Source organism: Cnephaeus nilssonii, assembly GCF_951640355.1.
Source record: "Cnephaeus nilssonii genome assembly, chromosome: 21".
NCBI classification, from domain to species: domain Eukaryota; kingdom Metazoa; phylum Chordata; class Mammalia; order Chiroptera; family Vespertilionidae; genus Cnephaeus; species Cnephaeus nilssonii.
Window position 1 is genome coordinate 25,032,585 of NC_137092.1, and position 20,406 is coordinate 25,052,990.

Sequence of the window (20,406 nt, forward strand, 5' to 3'; positions counted from 1 at the left end):
TCCAATACATACTATATAATAAAAGCCTAATATGCAAATCGACCAAACGGCAGAACGACTTGTCATTATGATGCGCACTGACCACCAGGGGGCAGATGCTCAACACAGGATGCCCACAGCACACAGGCCCCAGGCTGGCCAAGGCGGGTACCAGCGGGGGAGGAAGGGGCGAGGCCAGTGAGCAGATGGCACCAGGCCAGCCAAGGTGGGTGCCAGCAGGGGCCCCCTGATCACCCTACCAGTCGCCCCACAGATCAGCCCTGATCGCCAGCCAGGCCTAGGGACCCTACCCATGCACAATTTTTGTGCACTGGGCCTCTAGTTAAAATATAATAAATTAAGATCTTGAATTGGCCATCTACCCAAGTGGCTGAGAAAGGGACTCTGCTCCTGTCCACATTGACCCTCCCTGCCACTGCCAGGTACTGACAGGTCTAATCACTTAGCTTTACCTTCTGTGGAAGTGAATTTATAATCCTGTCTTGACACACCCAATCACATATTCTACAAATCTCTTGCTTTAATTAAGTAGTGCCCAGAAAATAAGGTGTATTAATTCTATTAGATCAACTACTATATCACATAGACCTAAAAATGTACATAACTCAAACACAATAGATGTTTTTCTTGTTCCCATAACGTGCTGAATGGGGAGAAAGTTGGTAGGATGGAAAAGCCTCCACACAGTCATTCCAGAGGCCCTGCCATTTATAACATGTGACTTTTAAGGGTTACCCTGGAAATCATCTCCACTCCAGTGGGTGGAAGGAGAAAAAGATATGGGAGACACATGGAAGGTTTTTGTGGGCCAGGCCTCGGAGGGGCTGTACGTCACTTTCTCTCACATTCACATCTAACTTACCAGGGAACTGGGGAATATAGGACAATCTAAAAAGGGGAGAATGCATCGTTAGTGATTGGCTATCTGTCTCCGCTGAGTAAAGGGCTAGGCCAGTGGTCGGCAAACTGCGGCTCTCGAGCCACATGCGGTTTGCCACTCTATTGACTGAGTTTGCCAACCACTGGGCTAGGCAGTACATATACTAGAGAACTTCATGAGGGACCCAATTACTTACTAATCAAGGAACATGCAATCATAAAAGGACTCCTCAATGGGATAGATTGTTAAGTCATAAGACTGTCTTCCTGACAAGTAGCCCCTAAGAAGAGAGAAAGGCCATGTGACTTAGAGATATCCTACCTGGGGCTTAGCCTCTGTTACTGTGGGACGCGGCTACAGTGTTTGGACAGGTCCAAGCCTTGGACTAATGAGAGGGCACAGTCCTCTCGTGGCCACGTGCAAGACCCAGCTTGGAGGGCAGAGCCCTCCCAGCACAATTATAGCCAACAGCTGTAGTTGTAAGCGTGAACCTATGGTCCCAGCACGTGGCCCCACGTGCCTGAGTGATGTGGGCTTGATAGAGTTCAGGTGCATGTAATTGAGTAGGCTCGAAACCCACTAGAACATTGTAAACATCTTGACCACGCCCTTACTTTGCCTCGTGGAAATCTGGCTATAAAATAAAGACACGGCTTGTGGGCACTGTCTCTCCATCAGAGAGGCAGCGTCCCAGCGAGGCCCAGCTTTCATTCTCTTGTCTGTCTTTTCTAAGCCTTTCAGCCGCCCCCACTCAGGGTCACCCTTGGCCATGCTGGCGTGGCACATGTTACCAGACTTGACCTGAACCTGCCATACTGAGGGAGCTTTTTTCTTCTGATTTCTCTTTAGTACTTGTAATTTGTAGTGAAAACTTTCTTATACTTCTCCTCTGAGAGTTTTCTGATGAATTGTGCCGACGGTGGGCAATTACTAGTACACACGTAATCATCTACTTTGACTCACAGGGATTTCTGTATGGAGATGGGAGTAGAAATGAAACTGCCTATGGACTAGAACTTCTTAGCAGATGTATTTCTGGCCTTATCCCAGGATGTGGTTTCCTTCCAGTACTCTTGGAAGGCTGGAGGGAGGGGGAGGAAGACACTCAGTCATGTCCAATGTTTGGAACAAGTCTCAAGGACCAGGAATATGTTTATCGTGTCATCTTTTAATGTTTTGAATGGTCATGAGAATGTTATGGATTCTTGCTGTGGTTCAGTTTTCCCACCTGGAAAGCAGAGATTGTTGTTGTTGTTTTCTGCTTTAGTTACACTATGGACTATATGAAACTTCCTAGGAAATTCTAAGATCTGAAGCTTATTTATGGGTCATATGGGAAGAAATGTTAATGTACATATATGTTCATTAAAATATCTATTTGACAAGTTCGTGAAAGTTAGCAAATCAAATCAGTGTTTATACCTTCATTTAAACAAACTCTCATCATTATATACTTTTATGACAGAGAAAAAAGTGTTTAGCTTTGTGCCAAAATAGCAAACATAAATACAAGTCATCAATTTACAAGGCGTTTTGAGCATCATTATCCTATGCCACCAAACCCACATGGATACACACGAAGCTCACTAATCTCAATTTTAAACAACAACAACAAAAAAAAATGCTAAGAACTAAAATGATTTAAAAAAAAAAAACCACAACTAATCTGACAAACACGTAGCTAAGCCTTAACTGAGCTGACCTAACAGGAAATTAATATTTCACCTTCTGAATCATAGCTGAGATCAGCTCATAACAATCACCATTTAGACCTAAACCAATACAATGTGTATGTCACAATTAAAAATGACATTGAACTAAGAGTTACAGCAGGATTGGGCAATTAACTTATTCATTATTTGCTTTTTTACATTGCCAAGACAATGTGTATGTTTAGCAACTTCTCTCATACTTAAGATCTCCTATGCCAAAATGTTATTCAAGTTTGTAATTTTTATTTCATAAAGAACTAATTTCATTAAGGAGTCAAAGCTAACCAATACCAGACTATGCAGATTTAGATAGAATCTAAGATTTTATTATTATTTTTTTAGCTGAGAAAACTTAGGCACAGTTCACAAAATTGCTAATTAATTCTTCCCTGCTTCTGACCTTGTGTGTGTTTATAAATACTTTCATATTACACATGTGGCATCAGCTAAACCAGGCAGAAAATCTCCAGCTCCAAGAACGTTTTTACAGCTGTTGTCATCTGTCAAGTAGGACTACAAAGAAAAAGTGATATATTCTGCAACCCACAGAGAAGATTCTAGACCAAGACAGGAGACTCCAGTAGCACTGGCTTCTTTATTAACATAATTGAAACATATTGCTGATAAAATTTTTGTCTGTGACTATTCTAAGCAACAACATTTCACTCAAAATATTTCACTGTGAAATGGTGTTGCAACTCAAATGTAGTTTATATGAATGAATTGGTTTCTATAAAGCAAATCTTGCTCTTAAAATGGCCAAATCAGTGACCAAAAAGTGACTCAAAAAAAAAAAAAAAAAACTTCCCCCTCCCCATGCCAATCCTTGAGACCTCCCGGATCCAGCTGCGTTCTGGGCCCTGGGACTGAGGAGGGAACGTGTGTAACTCAGTCCTAACTAACTGGAACAGATCAATAGGACACTCCCAACTCACACAACTAAGAAGCCACGAGTTGAGTTTTCTGAGCAGCCACAGGAAGGTGCAGGCTGGATGAATTCACCAAAGCATCTTCATCCTCATGACCACAATGCTATTCCTAAGGTGTCCTAACTGGATGAGCTATAGAATCGGTCCCTGTTTCCACCCTTTCCATCTCCTCTGTTGGCCTTCCTGCCGTAGCCGTGGGAGAGATCCTGAGCTTTTCAGACTCCACTGATGGATTTTTGACAAATAAAATATAACATGCTTCTCAGTCCCCTAAAGTGTGTGTAGTTTGGGAGAATAGATTTGGGCTTTAAGATACAAGTTGTTTTCCCCTGTAAGTCCCTGCCTTTTGCTGTAGATTGATTATTGGGTCTTGCTTTCTACTTCATTAGAGCAGCAAGTTCTTTTATTCTTCGTGAGAAGCTGGAGCATGAGACCAGAGAACCTCGGGGAAAGGTAGGCCAAGCTGAGACCGGAAGAACGGTGTCTCTAGAAGCTCTAGCTCTGGGTTTCAGGCACTTCAGTAAGAGACTTCCCTCCCCTGTTCCTATGTACATTCAAGGAAAATGAAAGCAAGAGGCTGCCTGGGGGCGGGGGTGGCAAATGAGGTACCAGCTAGCAGCACAGAGACCTCCCCACCCCCCCTGGCCTACCCCCCAGCCAGAGGACCATTCCTTGAAAAGACAGTTGACACAAAGGGTTCTTGCTCATATCAGCCACTTTCAGAAAAATGGAACATTTTTTATTGGCAGACAGAAAATGGGGCTGCAGACCCCTCTTGATATGATCAGCCCAGCCCAGGCCTTTCTCACAGTCTCGGAGCCACGCCAGCTTGCGAGCCGTGGTTTGCCGCTCTGTTGACTAACAAGTTTGCCAACCACTGGGTTAGCCTATTGGCACCTGGGGCACTAGTTCAGACTGAATCATAGTTCCGGTGTTGACATTAGCTGGGTCACAGCCACAATGTCCTGGACTGAGGGAGAGGCTCTGACCTCCCCTTAGCAAAGGAAGAATAGGGCAGAATGGGGAATGGGCAATTCTACCCAAAAGGAGATTCACTTTTCCTTGTTGTAAAGCTATTGTAACAAGATCCCTGTGATATACCAAGATAAGACCTGCCCCCTTTTATTCCTAGAAATCTACTTCTATTTTTTTCTCCTTAGCTCATCTCCTCTCCCTTCCTGAATCTTCTCACCCCCACACTGAGTGCACAGAGCAGCCCAGTTCTCCCTCCTTGGTTGTGGACTAAATGGGGCTTAACCCTTTGTATGCCATAAGTGTCTATAGGTGCAAGCGGTGGATTTTTTAAATTAAGTTCAAAATATCGTGGCGTGTGGGGATGGTTTCCATTTTGGACACATGGCAGTTAACTGGTTAACAAGAGTCCAGCTAAGTTACAAAGACTAAAGAGACTAAAGTTATCTTGTCGTTCTCGGGTCTGCTCATGTAGATCCTCATAATAAAATCTATCTGTAAACTCCATATCCTTGAGGATGCCATGCCCAACCCCCACCCCAGGGAACCCAGTTTCCCATTTTCCTGTTTCTTTGCCTAGACAAAGGCTTTTCTGTCTTTCTCCCTCCAACACTAGTGTCATCTTGAGCATTCTGGGGCTTTCTTAGCCTTCCACAAAGCAATTCTTTCTTGGATTCAGAGAGTTACTTTCTAGGATTTCCTCCAAGCTGTTGAGATTTCTTGATTTCTATGGGGAAATCTAGCTACAGCCTTCCTCACCATCACATTTTCCCTCAGAACTGCCATATACAAAGCCATATATAGGCAGCACCTGGATCAGACATAATTTAAGAGAAAGATGCCAGATAAAGGCTAAGAAGAGTACAAACCACATATTAGGTGGTTAGTAGCAGGGGAACTGGAGGGGCAGAGGCCATGTGACGTGATAACCTGAGGGTCCGGGAAACAACATCCTTTTGCTAGGCTCTCTACTTGCTGTGTGGCTGGGGACCAGCCATTTAATTCAGGGGCTCTCTGCTCCCTCATCTTTTAAAGGAGAATGTTGGATCAACTAATGTCTAAAGTTCTTTTCATTTATGAATCCATGATCCTTAGCCATGAGCACTAAGACCCAAGAATAGAATCTTTCCTTCCCTCTTCTGGAGATCATTTCCATAATCCAAGAGGAATAACACCCTCCTGGATGCTATTCTGCATGCTCTTCTGCTGAATCCAGTTCCCTATCTGGAGACTACTGAAGGATGCTGCAGATGTGAAGTGTGTGGTGGAGACCATTGTTCCTGGTACCAGATCTCACCCAACCCCTCCTGGGCCATAGCTGGTACTAGATTTTGATAAAATTGTCCTGCTGCTCGGGGACCGTTCCTCAAAGACAATCGGAAACCCAAGAGCCAGGGACTGGATGAGAGACACAGGGAACGAGAGAATAATTCCCTCTTGGTCTCCAAGGAGGACACACACGGGGCCTGAAAAACTAGAACAGAGCCTGTCAATACTGTTTCCAGGGGCGGTGGAGGAAGGTGGGGAATTAGGGAGAAAATGGATGAAACTATAGTGGCTCTTGATGTCCCTCACGATCTCTGTCCTGTGAACCCACTCCTCTGCCAGGCAGATCTCCTCAGATGATGACAATGGTTGCCGGCTGGGCAGGAGGTAAGACCGGCCTGGGAACAAGGCCAAGGCTCTGCTTCTCAAGAACTGCCCTCAGGCTGTGTCACCCCAGCTCAGTGGGTGAAGGATCATCAATTTCCACCAGGGCAACCAATTGCTTTCTCCTACGTCATCCTGGACTCACATTATGACAGAGACATGTCCCAGCCAAACAGGCAGTAATTGCAATTAGCAAAGATCCCCAGGGATGAGTGAATTCCTAGCATGTTTTTCTTCAGAAGTGACTGCATCATTAGGATGTGGCCTTGCATATGTGCTGCTTCTCGGGTGCAGGAATGTGGCTAGGTACGGCCTCCATCGGCTGAGATGGGGGATGGAAACGCCTGGGATGGCAGGAGACCCACTCTCTGCCATCAGTCCCTGCCCACAGGAGTAAGTGTATAGATGTCACCAGGAAATGGGGATGGACTGGCTCTGTGTGAAGCTAGGCCCAGAGCCTCAGGAAAATGGTTTGAAACTAAGGAAATGGACTCAAATTCTTCTAAGAACCCCTCCTGTTCCCAGACTTGCCTCCCAGATTTCAGAACGTGAAAGTCTCACTCCTGACCCCAGACTGTTGCTGCTGCTGCTGCTGCTGCTGCTGTAGGGGGTGGGGGTGGGGATGGGCGGTGTAGGTAGGTGGGGGGGTGTTGGGGAAGTGGAGGTGGCTTGGCCTTCTTCCCTGGGTGTGGCCCTTACGCACTCACTGTGCTGAGTCTGGCCACAGTTTCCCATCACAGGGAAGCGATTCCACAGGAATGCATCAAGACCACAGACGTGAAGAACCACGGACACTGATTTCATCCAAGTTCTATGAGGCGTGAGCAACAACAATAAAAAAAAACACAAAACAAATAAAACAAAAAACAGAAAAGGAAAAAAAATAGCCCTTTGTGGTAAAGGGCATGCTGGGAAGGCGAGAGCCAGAGCTGCCTCCCCAGAGCATGCTGGGAGGATGGGCACCAGAGCCACTCTCTAGAGCATGCTGGGAGATGGCCACCAGCACATCTCCAAGGACGGCACTTCCCCCCAACTCCCAACCCTACGCCCTCACCCACCCCCAACCCGGAGACTAGAGGAAAGTTTGTCCAAAGATGACTGCGGAGTAAGGGATGCCGAGGTTCTCTGAAGGTCCCCACACTGTGGGGGCTTGAGCCGGCGAACGGGGAGAACAGTCAAGATGAGGAGATGGAGAAACAGAGGCCGGAGAGAAACAGGGGACCGACAGAGACTGGAGGGGCCAGTGTGTTGGCGGAGGACGTGGGGAGAGTGCAGCGGAGGGCTGTGTGGCCGCTAGCCCGAGGCGTTGATGTACAGCTGGCTCTTGAGGATGTAGTCAATGACGGGCTGGGACAGGTAATCCACGACGTGGCCGTCCCCATGCTGCAGGGCCAGCCTGGATGAGAAGAGATGGTTATCGGATGGACATCCTTCCCTGAAGCCTGGCAGGAGGACTGGTCTGCCCACTCTCTTTCAGGGAAAGGGTTACCCAACGCCCCAGTACCAGCCTTTGCTTAGGCTAAGTAAGTGGAATCCCTATTAGGAAATGCCCTCTTGTGCCCACAATGTCTCCCCCAACCTGGTGACTCCATTTCATCCTGGCTCTGCCAGTTCCTAGCTGAGGGACCTTGGGCAAGCGATTTAAGCCCATCTGTTCTTCAGTTTTCTCTTCCACAAAATGTGGACAATAACTATCTCATTTATTACAAAAATTAAATGATTCATTACGAAACCCACTTAGAACAGCCCAAGCACACAGTAGGCATTTCAATGTTAGCTATTCTTATCTCATTCCTTTGTGTTTCTCTGCACCATGGTCTGTGAAAACGATTCTCATCGGGGTTCTTCTGATTGACCATTTCCTTTCTTTCCCACAGGAGCCGGATGGAGACGAAGGTGCCCTCTCACAAGCCGGGGGGCTGTGGCGGGAAGGCACCCGCAGGTACAAAAGGGCTCCAGGGATGCACCTTGGTTTCTGCAGTTTTGCTCTAGCCTTGGTCTGGCTGCTCCCCATTCTCTCCTCATATGATGAGTCAAACGTACCTGCTCTTGGTTGAGCTGACAACAGACATGGGATGGTTGATGTCATCCTTCACCACCATGATGTTGTTCTGGGGACAGAGCAGAGAGAATAGGTTGCCAGCCCCCCCGGCCTCGCGGAAAAGGTCCACCTCACAGAGCTACACCAGCAGGGAGATGGAGAACTCACTTTGTATTTGCGGAGGATTGAGGAGTGATTCATGATTCGGTCTGTGTCAGCTGCGTCCCGGGGCACCACTACAATCCCAAAGTCCCCAACAATCACCTCCATCTAGGGGTGGGGGGGGGGGGAGAGAGAGGGAGAGAAAGCCTTTTGTGAGATCATGACCCCAAGCCCCTACCAAGCAACTACTTAGCAGGGTGCAGGTATCATCCATGTGGAACCCCAAGCTTTAGTCCTACACTTGCTTTCTCAGCCCATCAGTCAGCTCCTTCAGGTTAACAACCTGTAACAGTGTTAGTGGAATGAGTGAGAACTTCGCCTGGCACACAGAATATGCGTAATAAATACCCCTAGACCAGTGGTTGGCAAACTCATTAGTCAACAGAGTGGCAAACCACAGCTCGCAAGCCACATGCGGCTCTTTGGCCCCTTGAGTGTGGCTCTTCCACAAAATACCACGGCCTGGGCGAGTCTAGTTTGAAGAAGTAGCGTTAGAAGAAGTTTAAAAAATTTAGCTCTCAAAAGAAATTTCAATTGTTGTACTGTTGATATTTGGCTCTGTTGACTAATGAGTTTGCCGACCACTGCCCTAGACCAATGAATAAGCGTGGTTCTGCATGCCTGAGCACGATCTCTCCAATGCCTGAGGCTCCTGTTGAGTTCATAATGCTGATGAATAGCATGAATGGCACATAGTCCTATGGTGGACAGCTGTGTGGCAACACAGATCCCGTTGCCCAGCAAGAAAAATCCTGGCCCCCGGGGGGCTACTGAGAGGGGCTAGAATGCTCCCTGCTCACCCCAGTCAAAGCTGCTGAGGGTCTCAGGGGCATGCATCGGTGTGTGCAGAGGAAGTGATAGGAGGAGGATTATAACGGGGTCACTTCTGAGTTCAGCCTTTGATAGGAGCTTGCTGCCACGTGAGAAATGAAACCTTTCATTAAAAAAATAATAACCTTTTACATTTATCCTGACTATAGACAACATAGAAGCTTGGAAAACTAAAAAAACAAAACAAACGAAATGACGAAGAAGGAAAAAAAAACAAACACAATCAGAACCACACCACACAGAAAACCACTAATATAACCATAATAAATGTTTTTCCTCTCTACAAATAAGTGTATATATACACGCCACATTTGGATTAAACTGAAAAATAAATCACTTTATCTGCATTTTATATATATTTTATTGATTTTTTTACAGAGAGGAAGGGAGAGGGATAGAGAGTTAGAAACATCGATGAGAGAGAAACATCGACCAGCTGCCTCCTGCACACCTCCTACTGGGGATGTGCCTGCAACCAAGGTACATGCCCTTGACCGGAATCGAACCTGGGACCTCTCAGTCTGCAGGCCGACGCTCTATCCATTGAGCCAAACCAGTCAGGGCTTTATCTGCATTTTAATTTAACATTATATTGTGAGCATATTCTTACATCACTAAAATGATTTGACAAGATGAAGCTTTAGCCATCTGTGTACTTTATTGTCAAGTTGTACTATGATATGGCAATAATATATTAAACCCATCTTGTATAATAGAAAGTGTGCAGTGACCTGTTTTTTGCAATTATACATCATAATTTGTTGAAGATCTTTATACATGAGACTTCTGCCACATCTCTGATTATTCCTTTAGGATAAGAAGTAAAATAATTAGATGAAAGGATCTGAACTGGACACATTTCAAGCTCTTGAGACATATTACCAAGCTTTCTGGAAACTCGTGCCAATTTTTGTTTTCAAAGAGTCTGAAAGTGATGGCACTTAGACACTTGGATCTAGCCTGGGCGTATTATTATTGCTTAGATCTTGCCAATTAAGGATCCCAGGTGGGGGGAGTAGGGGAGGGGAGGCCGGCTGCTTCTAAGCAAGGCAGCTCATTGAGCAAGACCTGGTTTTGGCAGCAAAGGACCCAGGTTTCTTCTTACAGTTCTCCAAACTAGTGACACCAACAAACATGAAGGAGCACTGTGGGAGGATTTCTGTACTAGTAGGGTTCCACTTCTAAGTCCAATTCACTGATGATGTTCATGTGGGCGCTTGCGTGTGTGCGTGCGCGTGATTGGGTGCACGTGCGCGTGATTGGGTGCACGCACACATGCGTGCACGTGCGCCTGTGCCCTTGGGTTTTCCATCCACTTTACCCTACTTCTGCCATTGCTGACAACTGGAGCTAGAGTTGCAACTGGAGCTCTGTTGTTGCTGAAATAAAAAGTCGGCTGAAGGTGCGCTGAGAGGGAAGTTGTGAAGAGAAGTTAGAGGTAGGTGTAAAATATCAGGGCCCCATGGGATCATGCCATTTGGAAAACTAGAGCATTTTGCAACTTGCCGCACCGATCGGTGGTGTTCAGACCCGGTAAACTGGCACGGTTTAAACTGCCCTATAAAACCCAGGAATGTTAGGGAGAGGCAGGGCAGGGAGTTGGAGGTAGACCCAGCTCCTCCTGCCATAGCTTTTAGAAGGCTGCCCTGGGGTTCACTACTCTGAAGGTAACCTAAGACACCGGTTCTCACGCTTGGCTGAGCATTAGAATTGCCTCCGGTGTTTTAAATTTTCCCAAAGCCCAGTTCACACCCAAAACCAATTAAATCAGAACCTCTGGGAATGGGACCTGGGCATCAACAGTGTTTTAAAGTTCCCCAAGTGATTGCAATATTCAACCAAGCTTGAGAACCAGTGGTCTAAATAAATACTGAGTTAAAACTCCAGGAGAATTGGTACGGAAAGAGAAGAAAGGAGAAAAGGGAAGGAGACGGGAGGGGAGGGAGGAATGGGAGGTATACCAGGGAGATCCTTAAGGGCTTGGCTAGGTAGATGTTTCAGGATATCTGGTGTAGGCCCCATAACACAGGATCTGCCTTCAATTTGATTCTGAGAACTGGATGGGTGTTTCATATGCCTGAAATAATGGGGCTATTTAAAGAGAACATCCCCGTTTAAAGCATGAAAACAATGGCTCAGAATGACAGTCAGGACTCCTGGGGGGATGGCCCTCTGGGTGACATTAGTGCATCTGCTGCTTTCCACTCAGGAACTAATGATCTGAGCACCCAATCACTAACAGTGCCAGGTGGTTCAGTGGGTAGCAAGCAGATGGAGACCGTGCTGTTTGAGATGTTTTCCTTTGCCAGAAACAGGTGACAGACTGGCCCCCTGAGAATCACAAATGGGCAAGGGAGACGGGGTCTAGAGACAAGACACAGCGTTACCACATCAAAGAGGCATGTCTGCAGGCGTGTAGGCCGGAGGCTGCAGACTTTATCTTCTAGGGCTCGGGCTTGATTTTCATGCTGGAGGGTGTTTGTGTGGGTGTGTGCTTTGGGGTGAGGGGAGGTGCCAGGTGCTAGAGTTGGGTGAGGTGTGCTATTGGTCCTATAGGTAACCTCCTTCCTACCCCACCCCAATTCCCTGCCTCTCGTCTTCACCTGGCCTCCGGGACACCACCCTCTCTCTTGGTTGTCCTCCTACCTTCCCATCTACTCTTGTTTGGTCTCTCATCTTGCTGGTTCTTTCTCATCTCCCTAACCTTGAACTTTGCATTGGAGTCTCCATGCCTCAGTCCTTGGACCTCTTTTTTATCTGTATTCATACCCTTAATAATTCCATTTGATTTCAAAGCTTTAAAGACACACTAAAGGCTCCCTAATTGATACCTCCAGCATAGATTTCTCTCCCGAACTTCAGGCTCATATATCCAGCGGCCTTTTCAACATGCCCATTGGGGTGAGGCATCGCAAATTTGATATGTCCATGAGCCCCTAAACGCTCTGACATCGATCAATCATTACCACCTGCCACCCCCCCCCCCCCCCCCCCCCCCGCCAAATGTTTTCCCTGTAGCCTTTCATTTCAATAAATGGAAACTCTTCTTAAAACTGCTGAGGCCAAAGCCTTGGCGAGTTCCTTGATTCCTCTTTTGCTCTCACATCCCATATGATTTATAAGACAACCTAATTGACTCTGACTCCAAAACAAATCCAAGAACCGCTCATTTTTCACCATTTTCATCACTTCTATCCTGGTCCAAGCTTCCTTTGATAGGTTAGATAATGGCTCCCAAAGATATCCAGGTCCTAATCCCTGGAACCCATGACCCCAAAAACCTTATATAGCAAAAGAAACTCTGCAGGTGTGATCTTGAAATTATCCAGAATAATCTACGGGGAGGGACCTAATTCAATAACAAGTGGCCTTACAAGTGCAAGGCAGAGGGCAATTTAACACAGGAGAGAGACGATGATGTAAAGACAGCAGAGAAAGATTTGAAGATGCTACACTGTTGGCCTTGAAAACGGAAGAAGGGGCTATGAGCCAAGCAATGCAACAAATGCAGCTCTAGGAGTTAGCAGAGGCAAGGAAAGAGATTCTCCCCGGGAGCCTCTGGGGGAATACGGCCCTGCCAACAACTTCGTTTGTCCTGGTGAAGCCTTTTTGGACTCTGGCTTCCAGAGTGTAAGAGAATAAATGTGTGTGGTTTAAGTCACCAAGTTAGCAGCAGGTAACTAATTCACCTCCATCATCTCTCACTTGAGTTTCTCTAGTCCAGTGTTCGCCAACTGGTGGTCTGTGAGAACCGAAAGGTTGGCAACCGCTGCTCTAGTCTCCCTGTTTTTCTCTTGCCTTTTTCAGTCTATTCCAGGCTGATAATGTTAAAATACAAGTCAAATTACGTTGCTCCTTAGCTCAAAATCCTCCAATTAAATGTCACTGTCTCAGTGATCTTTTCATCTTCTAGTCAAAGGCTCTGCAGGGGAGGGCTGGTGGGGATGGGGAGAGCAAGTGGAAGGAGCAGACTCTGCTTCCCCAAATTCAGGGAATCCGAGGGAAGGAGGTGAAACATGTTGAGGCAGGAAGCAACCTGGCCTTGGGAGAAACACAGGGGGCAAATCTCTTGGAAGGAATGTGGTTATCATCATCATCCCTCCAGGAGGCTGAATTCCAAGACCTGCCTTGCTGGATTTCAGGGATGCTTGGGGTAGGAGGATGCCCAAAGGTCTGAGCCAAGACCTTTCTGGAACAGAAGGTTGAGCAAGACAGATATGGCTTCATCTCTTGGGTCAATCACTAACTAGTGGGAAACATTACACAAATGATTATTTCAACTGCATTGCTATGAAGGATAAGGCCAGGTTACTATTAAGTGGCTAATATCCTGTAGTGGCTAATGTCTTACCGGTAACTCTCAAAAATTGACCCATAACACATTAGCCACATCTCATGGTGGAGGCAAACTATCTCGTGGGCTGAACTCCTCCAACCAAGCTTTTCCCAGGTACCCTTTCATTCTTCCATTCGACACATTTTTATTGAGGGTATATGGCCAACTGGTCCCTGTCCTGCTGTTGCTGAAAAAGACAGGTACCTTTAGTGTGCTCACAAAGCTTACTGTCTTGTAGGGGTAGATCATAAACAGATAAATATTTAAATAAGAAAACATCAGGTAGAGCTAGGACAATATTGAATATTGTGGGAGAGGAAGAAATTTCCCCCTATCCTAGGTTCTTCCAGCTGGTCTAGTAATTAAATCTACATATGGCAGATTAACAAGAGAAAATAACCACATTCAATTACATACTCATGAATGGGAGCCCCACATACATAAAAGTCAGAGCCCCTCATATACGAGAGGTTCAAGACAGGAAGGTAAAATGAGGTATAATGGCATTCTGAGCTACGGAGGAGGTCAGACGCCTTGGTGCTTCAGAGGGGAGCAAGGTCATTCGGCGAAGGACGATAAGAGCAGGTGTTCAGTGATTAAATATTGGCTGTGCCCTCCAGATAGGTCATTAGACTTTATCTCTGGTGGTAACATATGATGGGCCAAGCTCCAAACTTAAATACTTTAAGGGACAAGTAAAAGCTTCTCCCGAGCCCACAGGGTCTCAGTTGCCTTCACCTCAAAATACTCCCCAGGCTAAAGCAGCACATTTAGGAGGCCTGTTGTGAACCCCTTCAAAATCAAACACCATTACTTTCAGCTGGACCCTAAACGGCTAGCAGAGGAAGACACAGGGAAACCTGGGCCAAGAGCAGCCCCAGTGAAGCCACCGTGAGTGCAAGGCCCCGAGGTGGGAAAGGGTGTTCAACTAGAGAAGCCAGGTGGACCTGGAGCCCAGAGAGGTGGGGGAAGTGGACAAGGACCAGGACACAGCAAAGACGGGGTTTCATTCCAATTCCAAAGAGCAACCATTAGCGTGTTTTAAACAGAGGCCTTGACTGCTACTAGCAACAGGATCCAATTGACGTTGACGGAGGCAGGCAAGCCTAACTAGTAAGACCCTCTGTAGCAGGGATCCTCAAACTTTTTAAACAGGGGGCCAGTTCACTGTCCCTCAGACCGTTGGAGGGCCGGACTATAGTTTTAAAAAAAAAAAACTATGAACAAATTCCTATGCACACTGCACATACCTTATTTTGAAGTAAAAAAACAAAACGGCAAAAACACCCACATGTGGCCCGCGGGCCGCAGTTTGAGGACGCCTGCTCTGTAGGATCACTCTGAGACCTAGGTTAGGGTTCCCAATTCTAACCGTGCCCTCTTCCTGAGGTACCGTACCTGAGCTACATGCGCACACTTGTGTTTCCCCCCGAGATGAGGAGATTCAGGGACGAACATGGGACTATCAGTCAGGAGGGGAAGAAACAGTACCTGCTATTGTGCCAGGCACAATGTTAGGAACCTTATTTATTATTACATTTAATCCTTACATCAACTCTCTTCTGCGACACGTGCCTCAGTTCTCATTTCATAGATGGGAAAACCAAGCCTCAGTGAGATTTAGTCACAAGCCCAAGTGGCACAGCCAGGAGGTGAACTTGAACTCACTCTAGTCTGCTTTAAAGGCTCTTCCTGCTGCATCACACTGAGGCACGGTAGTAAGAAGCCAGGAAAAGTCCTTGGCAAGTGGAATGGGGAAACGGAGACAGATAGCTGAACAAACTGATTGACAATTTTCAGCCAGATACTGAAGGTCACCTCCCTGAGAAAACATCCAGGCCTCAGTGGTATTTCAGCTCCGGGCCTAGAAAAGTAGCAAAACAAGGTGAGCCACGCCAGGATCAGCTGCAAAGACTAATGACCCCGTGCCCTGACACGGACCAATCGGTGACCACGACCCTGAAAGGGCGCACCTGGAAAAGCTGATGAATATTCTATTGAGGCTCTCCCTAAGCTCCCAGCCTTGAAAACCCTGAACGGATGCCAGTGTAAGCTCTCCCTCCCAGGAGCGCGCCCGCGCCTTTTCCTTCTCTCTCTTCTTCCCCCAAAGGTGTGCATCTCCTAAGCTCTAGGGGACCCCAGGAGACTTGCAACCAGGGAGCAATGGGTAGCGGCAGCTCGTCCCAGGCTAACCCCCTGAACCTGTCTCCAGGGCCCCCTCTTCCCTGACTTCTCAGTGAGCCAAAGCAGACCGCCTAGGCTCTCTCCTGCTGCTTCCTCTATCCTAAGCCCTTCCTTGCTTCACTGTCCCCAGCTTTACTAAACATACTCTCAAAATGTGAAATCTTGCCTGCAAAAAGTGAAGCGCTCACACACCACGGGCGGCCCTACGCAGACCCGCTCAGGGCCAGGTCCCCTTTCCAAAAACAACACCTCTTCTAGATCCATTGTTAAGACTCACATTTTAGTGACTTGAAACTTTCTTGGTTTGAAAAGATCCTCTGTCTTTTCTCCAGGCATCTCATGGGCTAAGTCCTCTGTTCATTACTCTACATTGCCCCCTGGGGTATGTCATTGTGTATGCTTCTGAGTGGGTCAGAAATGATGCAGGGAGAGAGTGTCCAGCAGAAGCCACACAGTGGGCGACAGGCTTCTGCTACCTGCTGCACCCATATCAGCCAAGCGTCGTCCACCTTGGTCCTGGCCCCCGCTCCTCCCCGGCGGGAAGGCTGGGAGAGGCGAGTGCGATCAGAGTCGAGAAGGTGGGAATGCATTTCCCGAACGCCGCTTAGTGCACATAAAGGAACGATGCTTCCGAGGGGTTTCCCAGGGAAAATCCTCTCCACCCCCCTTTCCAGCTTGACGGGGGGTGTGGGAAGGCAGGGGGTTCCAGACCCAAGTCAGCAGCCTGAAAACGAAGCCAACAGTGCCTTTCACACGAGAACCAGAATCTCCCCGCTAGGGCTGAGCCTCCTTCCCCGGAGCCTGTCCATTCAGCCCAGGCCGATCAGTGCGGGGGACCTAATCCCCAGGGTGGGAGTGTCCGTGGGGCTTCCTGGCCGCGGCTGGACTGTCTGATGAAAACCATCTGAGCCTGAAAAACCAAATGTTTGTCTTTGCTCCATTTGTCCCGGAGCCCAGGGATTTCTTCTGGAGTGGCCACTGCCCCAGGCTCTTCCCCTGTTTATTTGCTTTGGTTGGTTTCCCACAGCTGGTGGATGGGGGAAGCAGTTAGGCCACGGGCCGGTTGGCTGGAAAAATGTCGGCTACAGCCGATGAGAGCTGGCCTGTGGAGTGCCGGGCTTCGGGAAATGCAAAAAGAAAGACAAAGGAACAAAGCAAAAACACTTTCCTCATGGGCCCGTCTCCGGTGCCTCACGTCCCTTTAGACTTTCATTCCTTTGGGTTAAATATTGACCCTGGCTCATTTAAAAGGCGAGTGGCTAATACGTTTAATCATTAAACGTAATGATTTTGCCATCTTGCTGAAAAGTCAAAAGCTTCCCAAATAGAGACCAAGAGAAACCTTCTAGTTCAACCAGCCAGAACCATCTCCCCCAAAAGGTCTTGTTCCCACCACTGGATCTTGTACAGCCTTCTCTCCGCCTCTCAAGCCCTCTCTTTCCACCCACTTAACCCAATCCTGTCCATCATTCAAAGCCCAGCTCAGTGCTGCCTCCTCTCTGGCCTGCTGTGAATTACATGTATCATTCCTCTCACTTGTCCCGTCTTATCTGGATTAGGGAGCTGGAGATTTATGCAAAATCCTTCTCTGCTGACCAATAGTTAGGTCTTGCACAAGTCACAATCCATGTGAGCCCTGGTTTCGGGATCTGTAAACGGGAATAGAGATCCCACTTCTCAGGAATGTTCTAGGGGTTAACAAGCCAAGTGTTTATGGCCCGTCTCCCCTCTAGGGAGTAAAGTGCACCCAGCGGGGGACTTGGTGTATTTTGTTTTCTCTGTTCCTCCAGCCCTGGAACAGTGCCGGGCACATGGCAGCCACTCAGTAGTTTAAAACCAATGAATGAATAACAGCCAACATTGATTGAGTGCTTTTTAGGGTCAGAAACTCCTCTGAACTTTTCACATGTTTTATTTCATGGACTAGAAGGAACTCATCTAAGAAAATGTAAGGTACTTTTAGGTTGCCAGTGCCTCAAGGGCAAATAACATGCTTATGTTCATCGTGGTCACTCAATCAGTATGAGTTGCAAGATTGATCGAAGGAAAGAATACTTGAATCAGAGTTAATTTGCCAGGCTGCCTTCCACCATAAGCTAATGGACAAAGCAGCTGGCAGCATAAGGTCCTGGACCACAGGTTTTGTTTGGGGGAGGGGAGCGAGCGAGTCTGAAATCTTCCTGCTTCAGAAATCTGTCCGTGGCTGACCGGTTAGCCTTTGGCCTTGGTTTCCCACGGACCTTGGTCCCGCCTGGACACCCGCTTTGGTGCTGGGGTCAGGAAGCAGCACAGCAACGACCAGGCCTTCTGGGGGAGACTAGTTCTCTAATAAGAAGTCCGGAAATGCCCAGCCGGCATGGCTCAGTGGTTGAGCGTCGACCTATGAACCAGGAGGTCAAGGTTCGATTCCTGGTCAGGGCACATGCCCGGGTTGTAGGCTCCATCCCCAGTATGGGGCATGCTGGAGGCAGCCGATCTGTGCTTCTCTCTTATCATTGATGTTTCTATTGGTCTCTCCCTTCTTCTCTGAAATTAATAAAAATATATGTACTTTTAAAAAGCCCGGAAATGAACAGGCTAGGGCCGTGGTCGGCAAACTGTGGCTCGCGAGCCACATGCGGCTCTTTGGCCCCTTGAGTGTGGCTCTTCCACAAAATACCATGGCCTGGGCGAGTCTATTTTGAAGAAGTGGCGTTAGAAGAAGTTTAAGTTTAAAAAATTTGGCTCTCAAAAGAAATTTCAATCGTTGTACTGTTGACATTTGGCTCTGTTGACTAATGAGTTTGCTGACCACTGGGCTAGGGGGCCTGGGGCCTGATCTCCAAGGCTAGTCCAGGAATCTGAGTCTTGATTTCTCCTGGAATCAAGAATGAAAATGCCGACCACCAGGACACACAAGCAGCTCTTTCGGGTTCTATGGAGGATCATGATGAACTTGTATGGAATTTTCTCCCCGGGGAACGTAAGGGGTAGGGTGTGTTACTGGTCAGAGGAGGTCAGAATGCTCTGCAGGCCTAATGGGTCTCTTTGCCTAACAGGAAATGCCCACGGGATGTGTTGGGGTGGGGGTGGGGTTGTCCCGTTAGTTGTGTAATTAGATTTCTGGGTAAAGAGCGTTGGCTCAGGAATCCAAAGCACAGAAAGAGCAAGAGGGACTCCGTGGAGAGTGCGTGGCTGAAAGGGCCTTGGCGGTCCTGAGCAGGTTGTCTCGGCTGCTGCCCAGCTTGAGTGCGGACAGAGTGGCTCCCCACTTCCCGGGAGCTTCCTTTACAGGAGGGTGCAGGGGTTCCTCTTTCTCCTTCTCTCCTGTCTGGTTTCTGAGGATTCTGGAGAAAGCACGGGAGACTGGGATACAAGCCAGGGCCCAGGACTTTGCCAAGAAGCTTTGTTCTCCTGCTGACACGGGCCGGTTCCGGCTTTGGGCTCCACCAGGTGTTCTGAATGAACGAAATGAATGAACGAAACCTGGGCTAGAAGTGGGTCTCACAAACCTCATCCCTGGTGATCTCCTGGGTAGGGACTGAAATTCCAGGCCGGCCCAGAAGAATAAACAGGGCTCACCCAGTCTTGACAAAGCCCTTCCTTTTCTAGACCATGAGAGCCAATCTTCCCCAAATAAGGGCAGTGGAATAATTCACTGAGCAACCACCGTCTCCTGCTCCCTGTACCCCTCTCCGCCCAACCCCAACCCTATCTCTAGCAGAGAGCCAGCCCCTTCAGAGAGGAATCTGCAGGGCAGACAACAGAATGTCTTTAAATCAGTGGTTTTACACTCGCTGAAGAGGTTTCACCAGATGTCCCGAGGAGGAGAGAGAAGATAGAGATGTAGCATCAGAATAAAAAGAGCTTCCGCTGTCTCCCCCTCCCCGCTACTGGAAAGAAGCTAGGGATCTGTGAAACCCCTCCCTCCTCCCTCCCAGGCATCACCCTGAGAGCAAAGCCTCAGAAGAAAATGGGGCCTGGTGATGATAGGTGAGTGGAGCCCGGCGCTGGGCTTCAAGACTCAGCCAGGAGTCCCGTGCCCCAGGTGAGCATAGAGCCACCAGCTTCAGGGCACCAAAGGCCTGAGGAGAGATGTCTGTGGGGACCCTCATGCATTGATATTCTTGTTCAGGGCGAACAGGAGCCTCTCAGGTCCTGCGAGTCAGGGATGACTGAGACCAACTTCGCATCATCCCTGTGGGACAGAGATTTGGAGTTGACTTTTAATTTGGTTTAAACATTTCTGGCACACCTGCGTGGTGGGCTGAGATTCACACTCACAGCTCCTTGGTGTTTTTCCTCTCGGCCTCAGATATCATGATTCTAAGGATCCCACAGACTGGCTGGGGGTGGAATCAGAGGACTGAGTGATGGGCTGGGCTGGATGGGGAGCTAGAGCTCTGGGCTCTAGAAAGCCCACTAATGAGCTTTGGGTATCCCCTTCGCCCAGCTCCCCTGCTGCCTGTGCTGTGGACTGGAGTCCTCCGCACCCTGAACAGGACAGATGTGGGTCCTTGCTGGCCTGGGCCTGCTGGGCCCTCTGGGAGCAGCCAGGCTGGGAGCCCCGATCTCTGGGGTGACCCGCCAAGTGGGGACACAGTTGAGTAGGTGAGGGTCTCACTCCACCTCCACTCTCGCATTCCCAGTAACTCAACAGCTATTGGTTTCTCCAATTTTCTGTCTTAACCAACATGCCATTTCAGCACCAGGGGCCCAGGGAAGGGAGG

At 48.1% G+C, this 20,406-nt stretch overlaps 1 protein-coding gene across 1 annotated transcript in view; it reads right to left on the reverse strand.

Annotated features, from left to right (window-relative positions):
* Positions 1–7,436: 7,436 nt before the first annotated feature.
* Positions 7,437–20,406, reverse strand: part of NMNAT2 (nicotinamide nucleotide adenylyltransferase 2) — a gene marked incomplete at both ends in the record, with an annotated part of 102,372 nt that continues 89,402 nt past the window's right edge. Inside the window, 3 exons of the mRNA XM_079760547.1 lie at positions 7,437–7,539; positions 8,187–8,254; positions 8,353–8,454. Coding sequence (XP_079616673.1) covers positions 7,437–7,539; positions 8,187–8,254; positions 8,353–8,454 — 273 coding nt within the window. The remainder of the gene's footprint in view (positions 7,540–8,186; positions 8,255–8,352; positions 8,455–20,406) is intronic.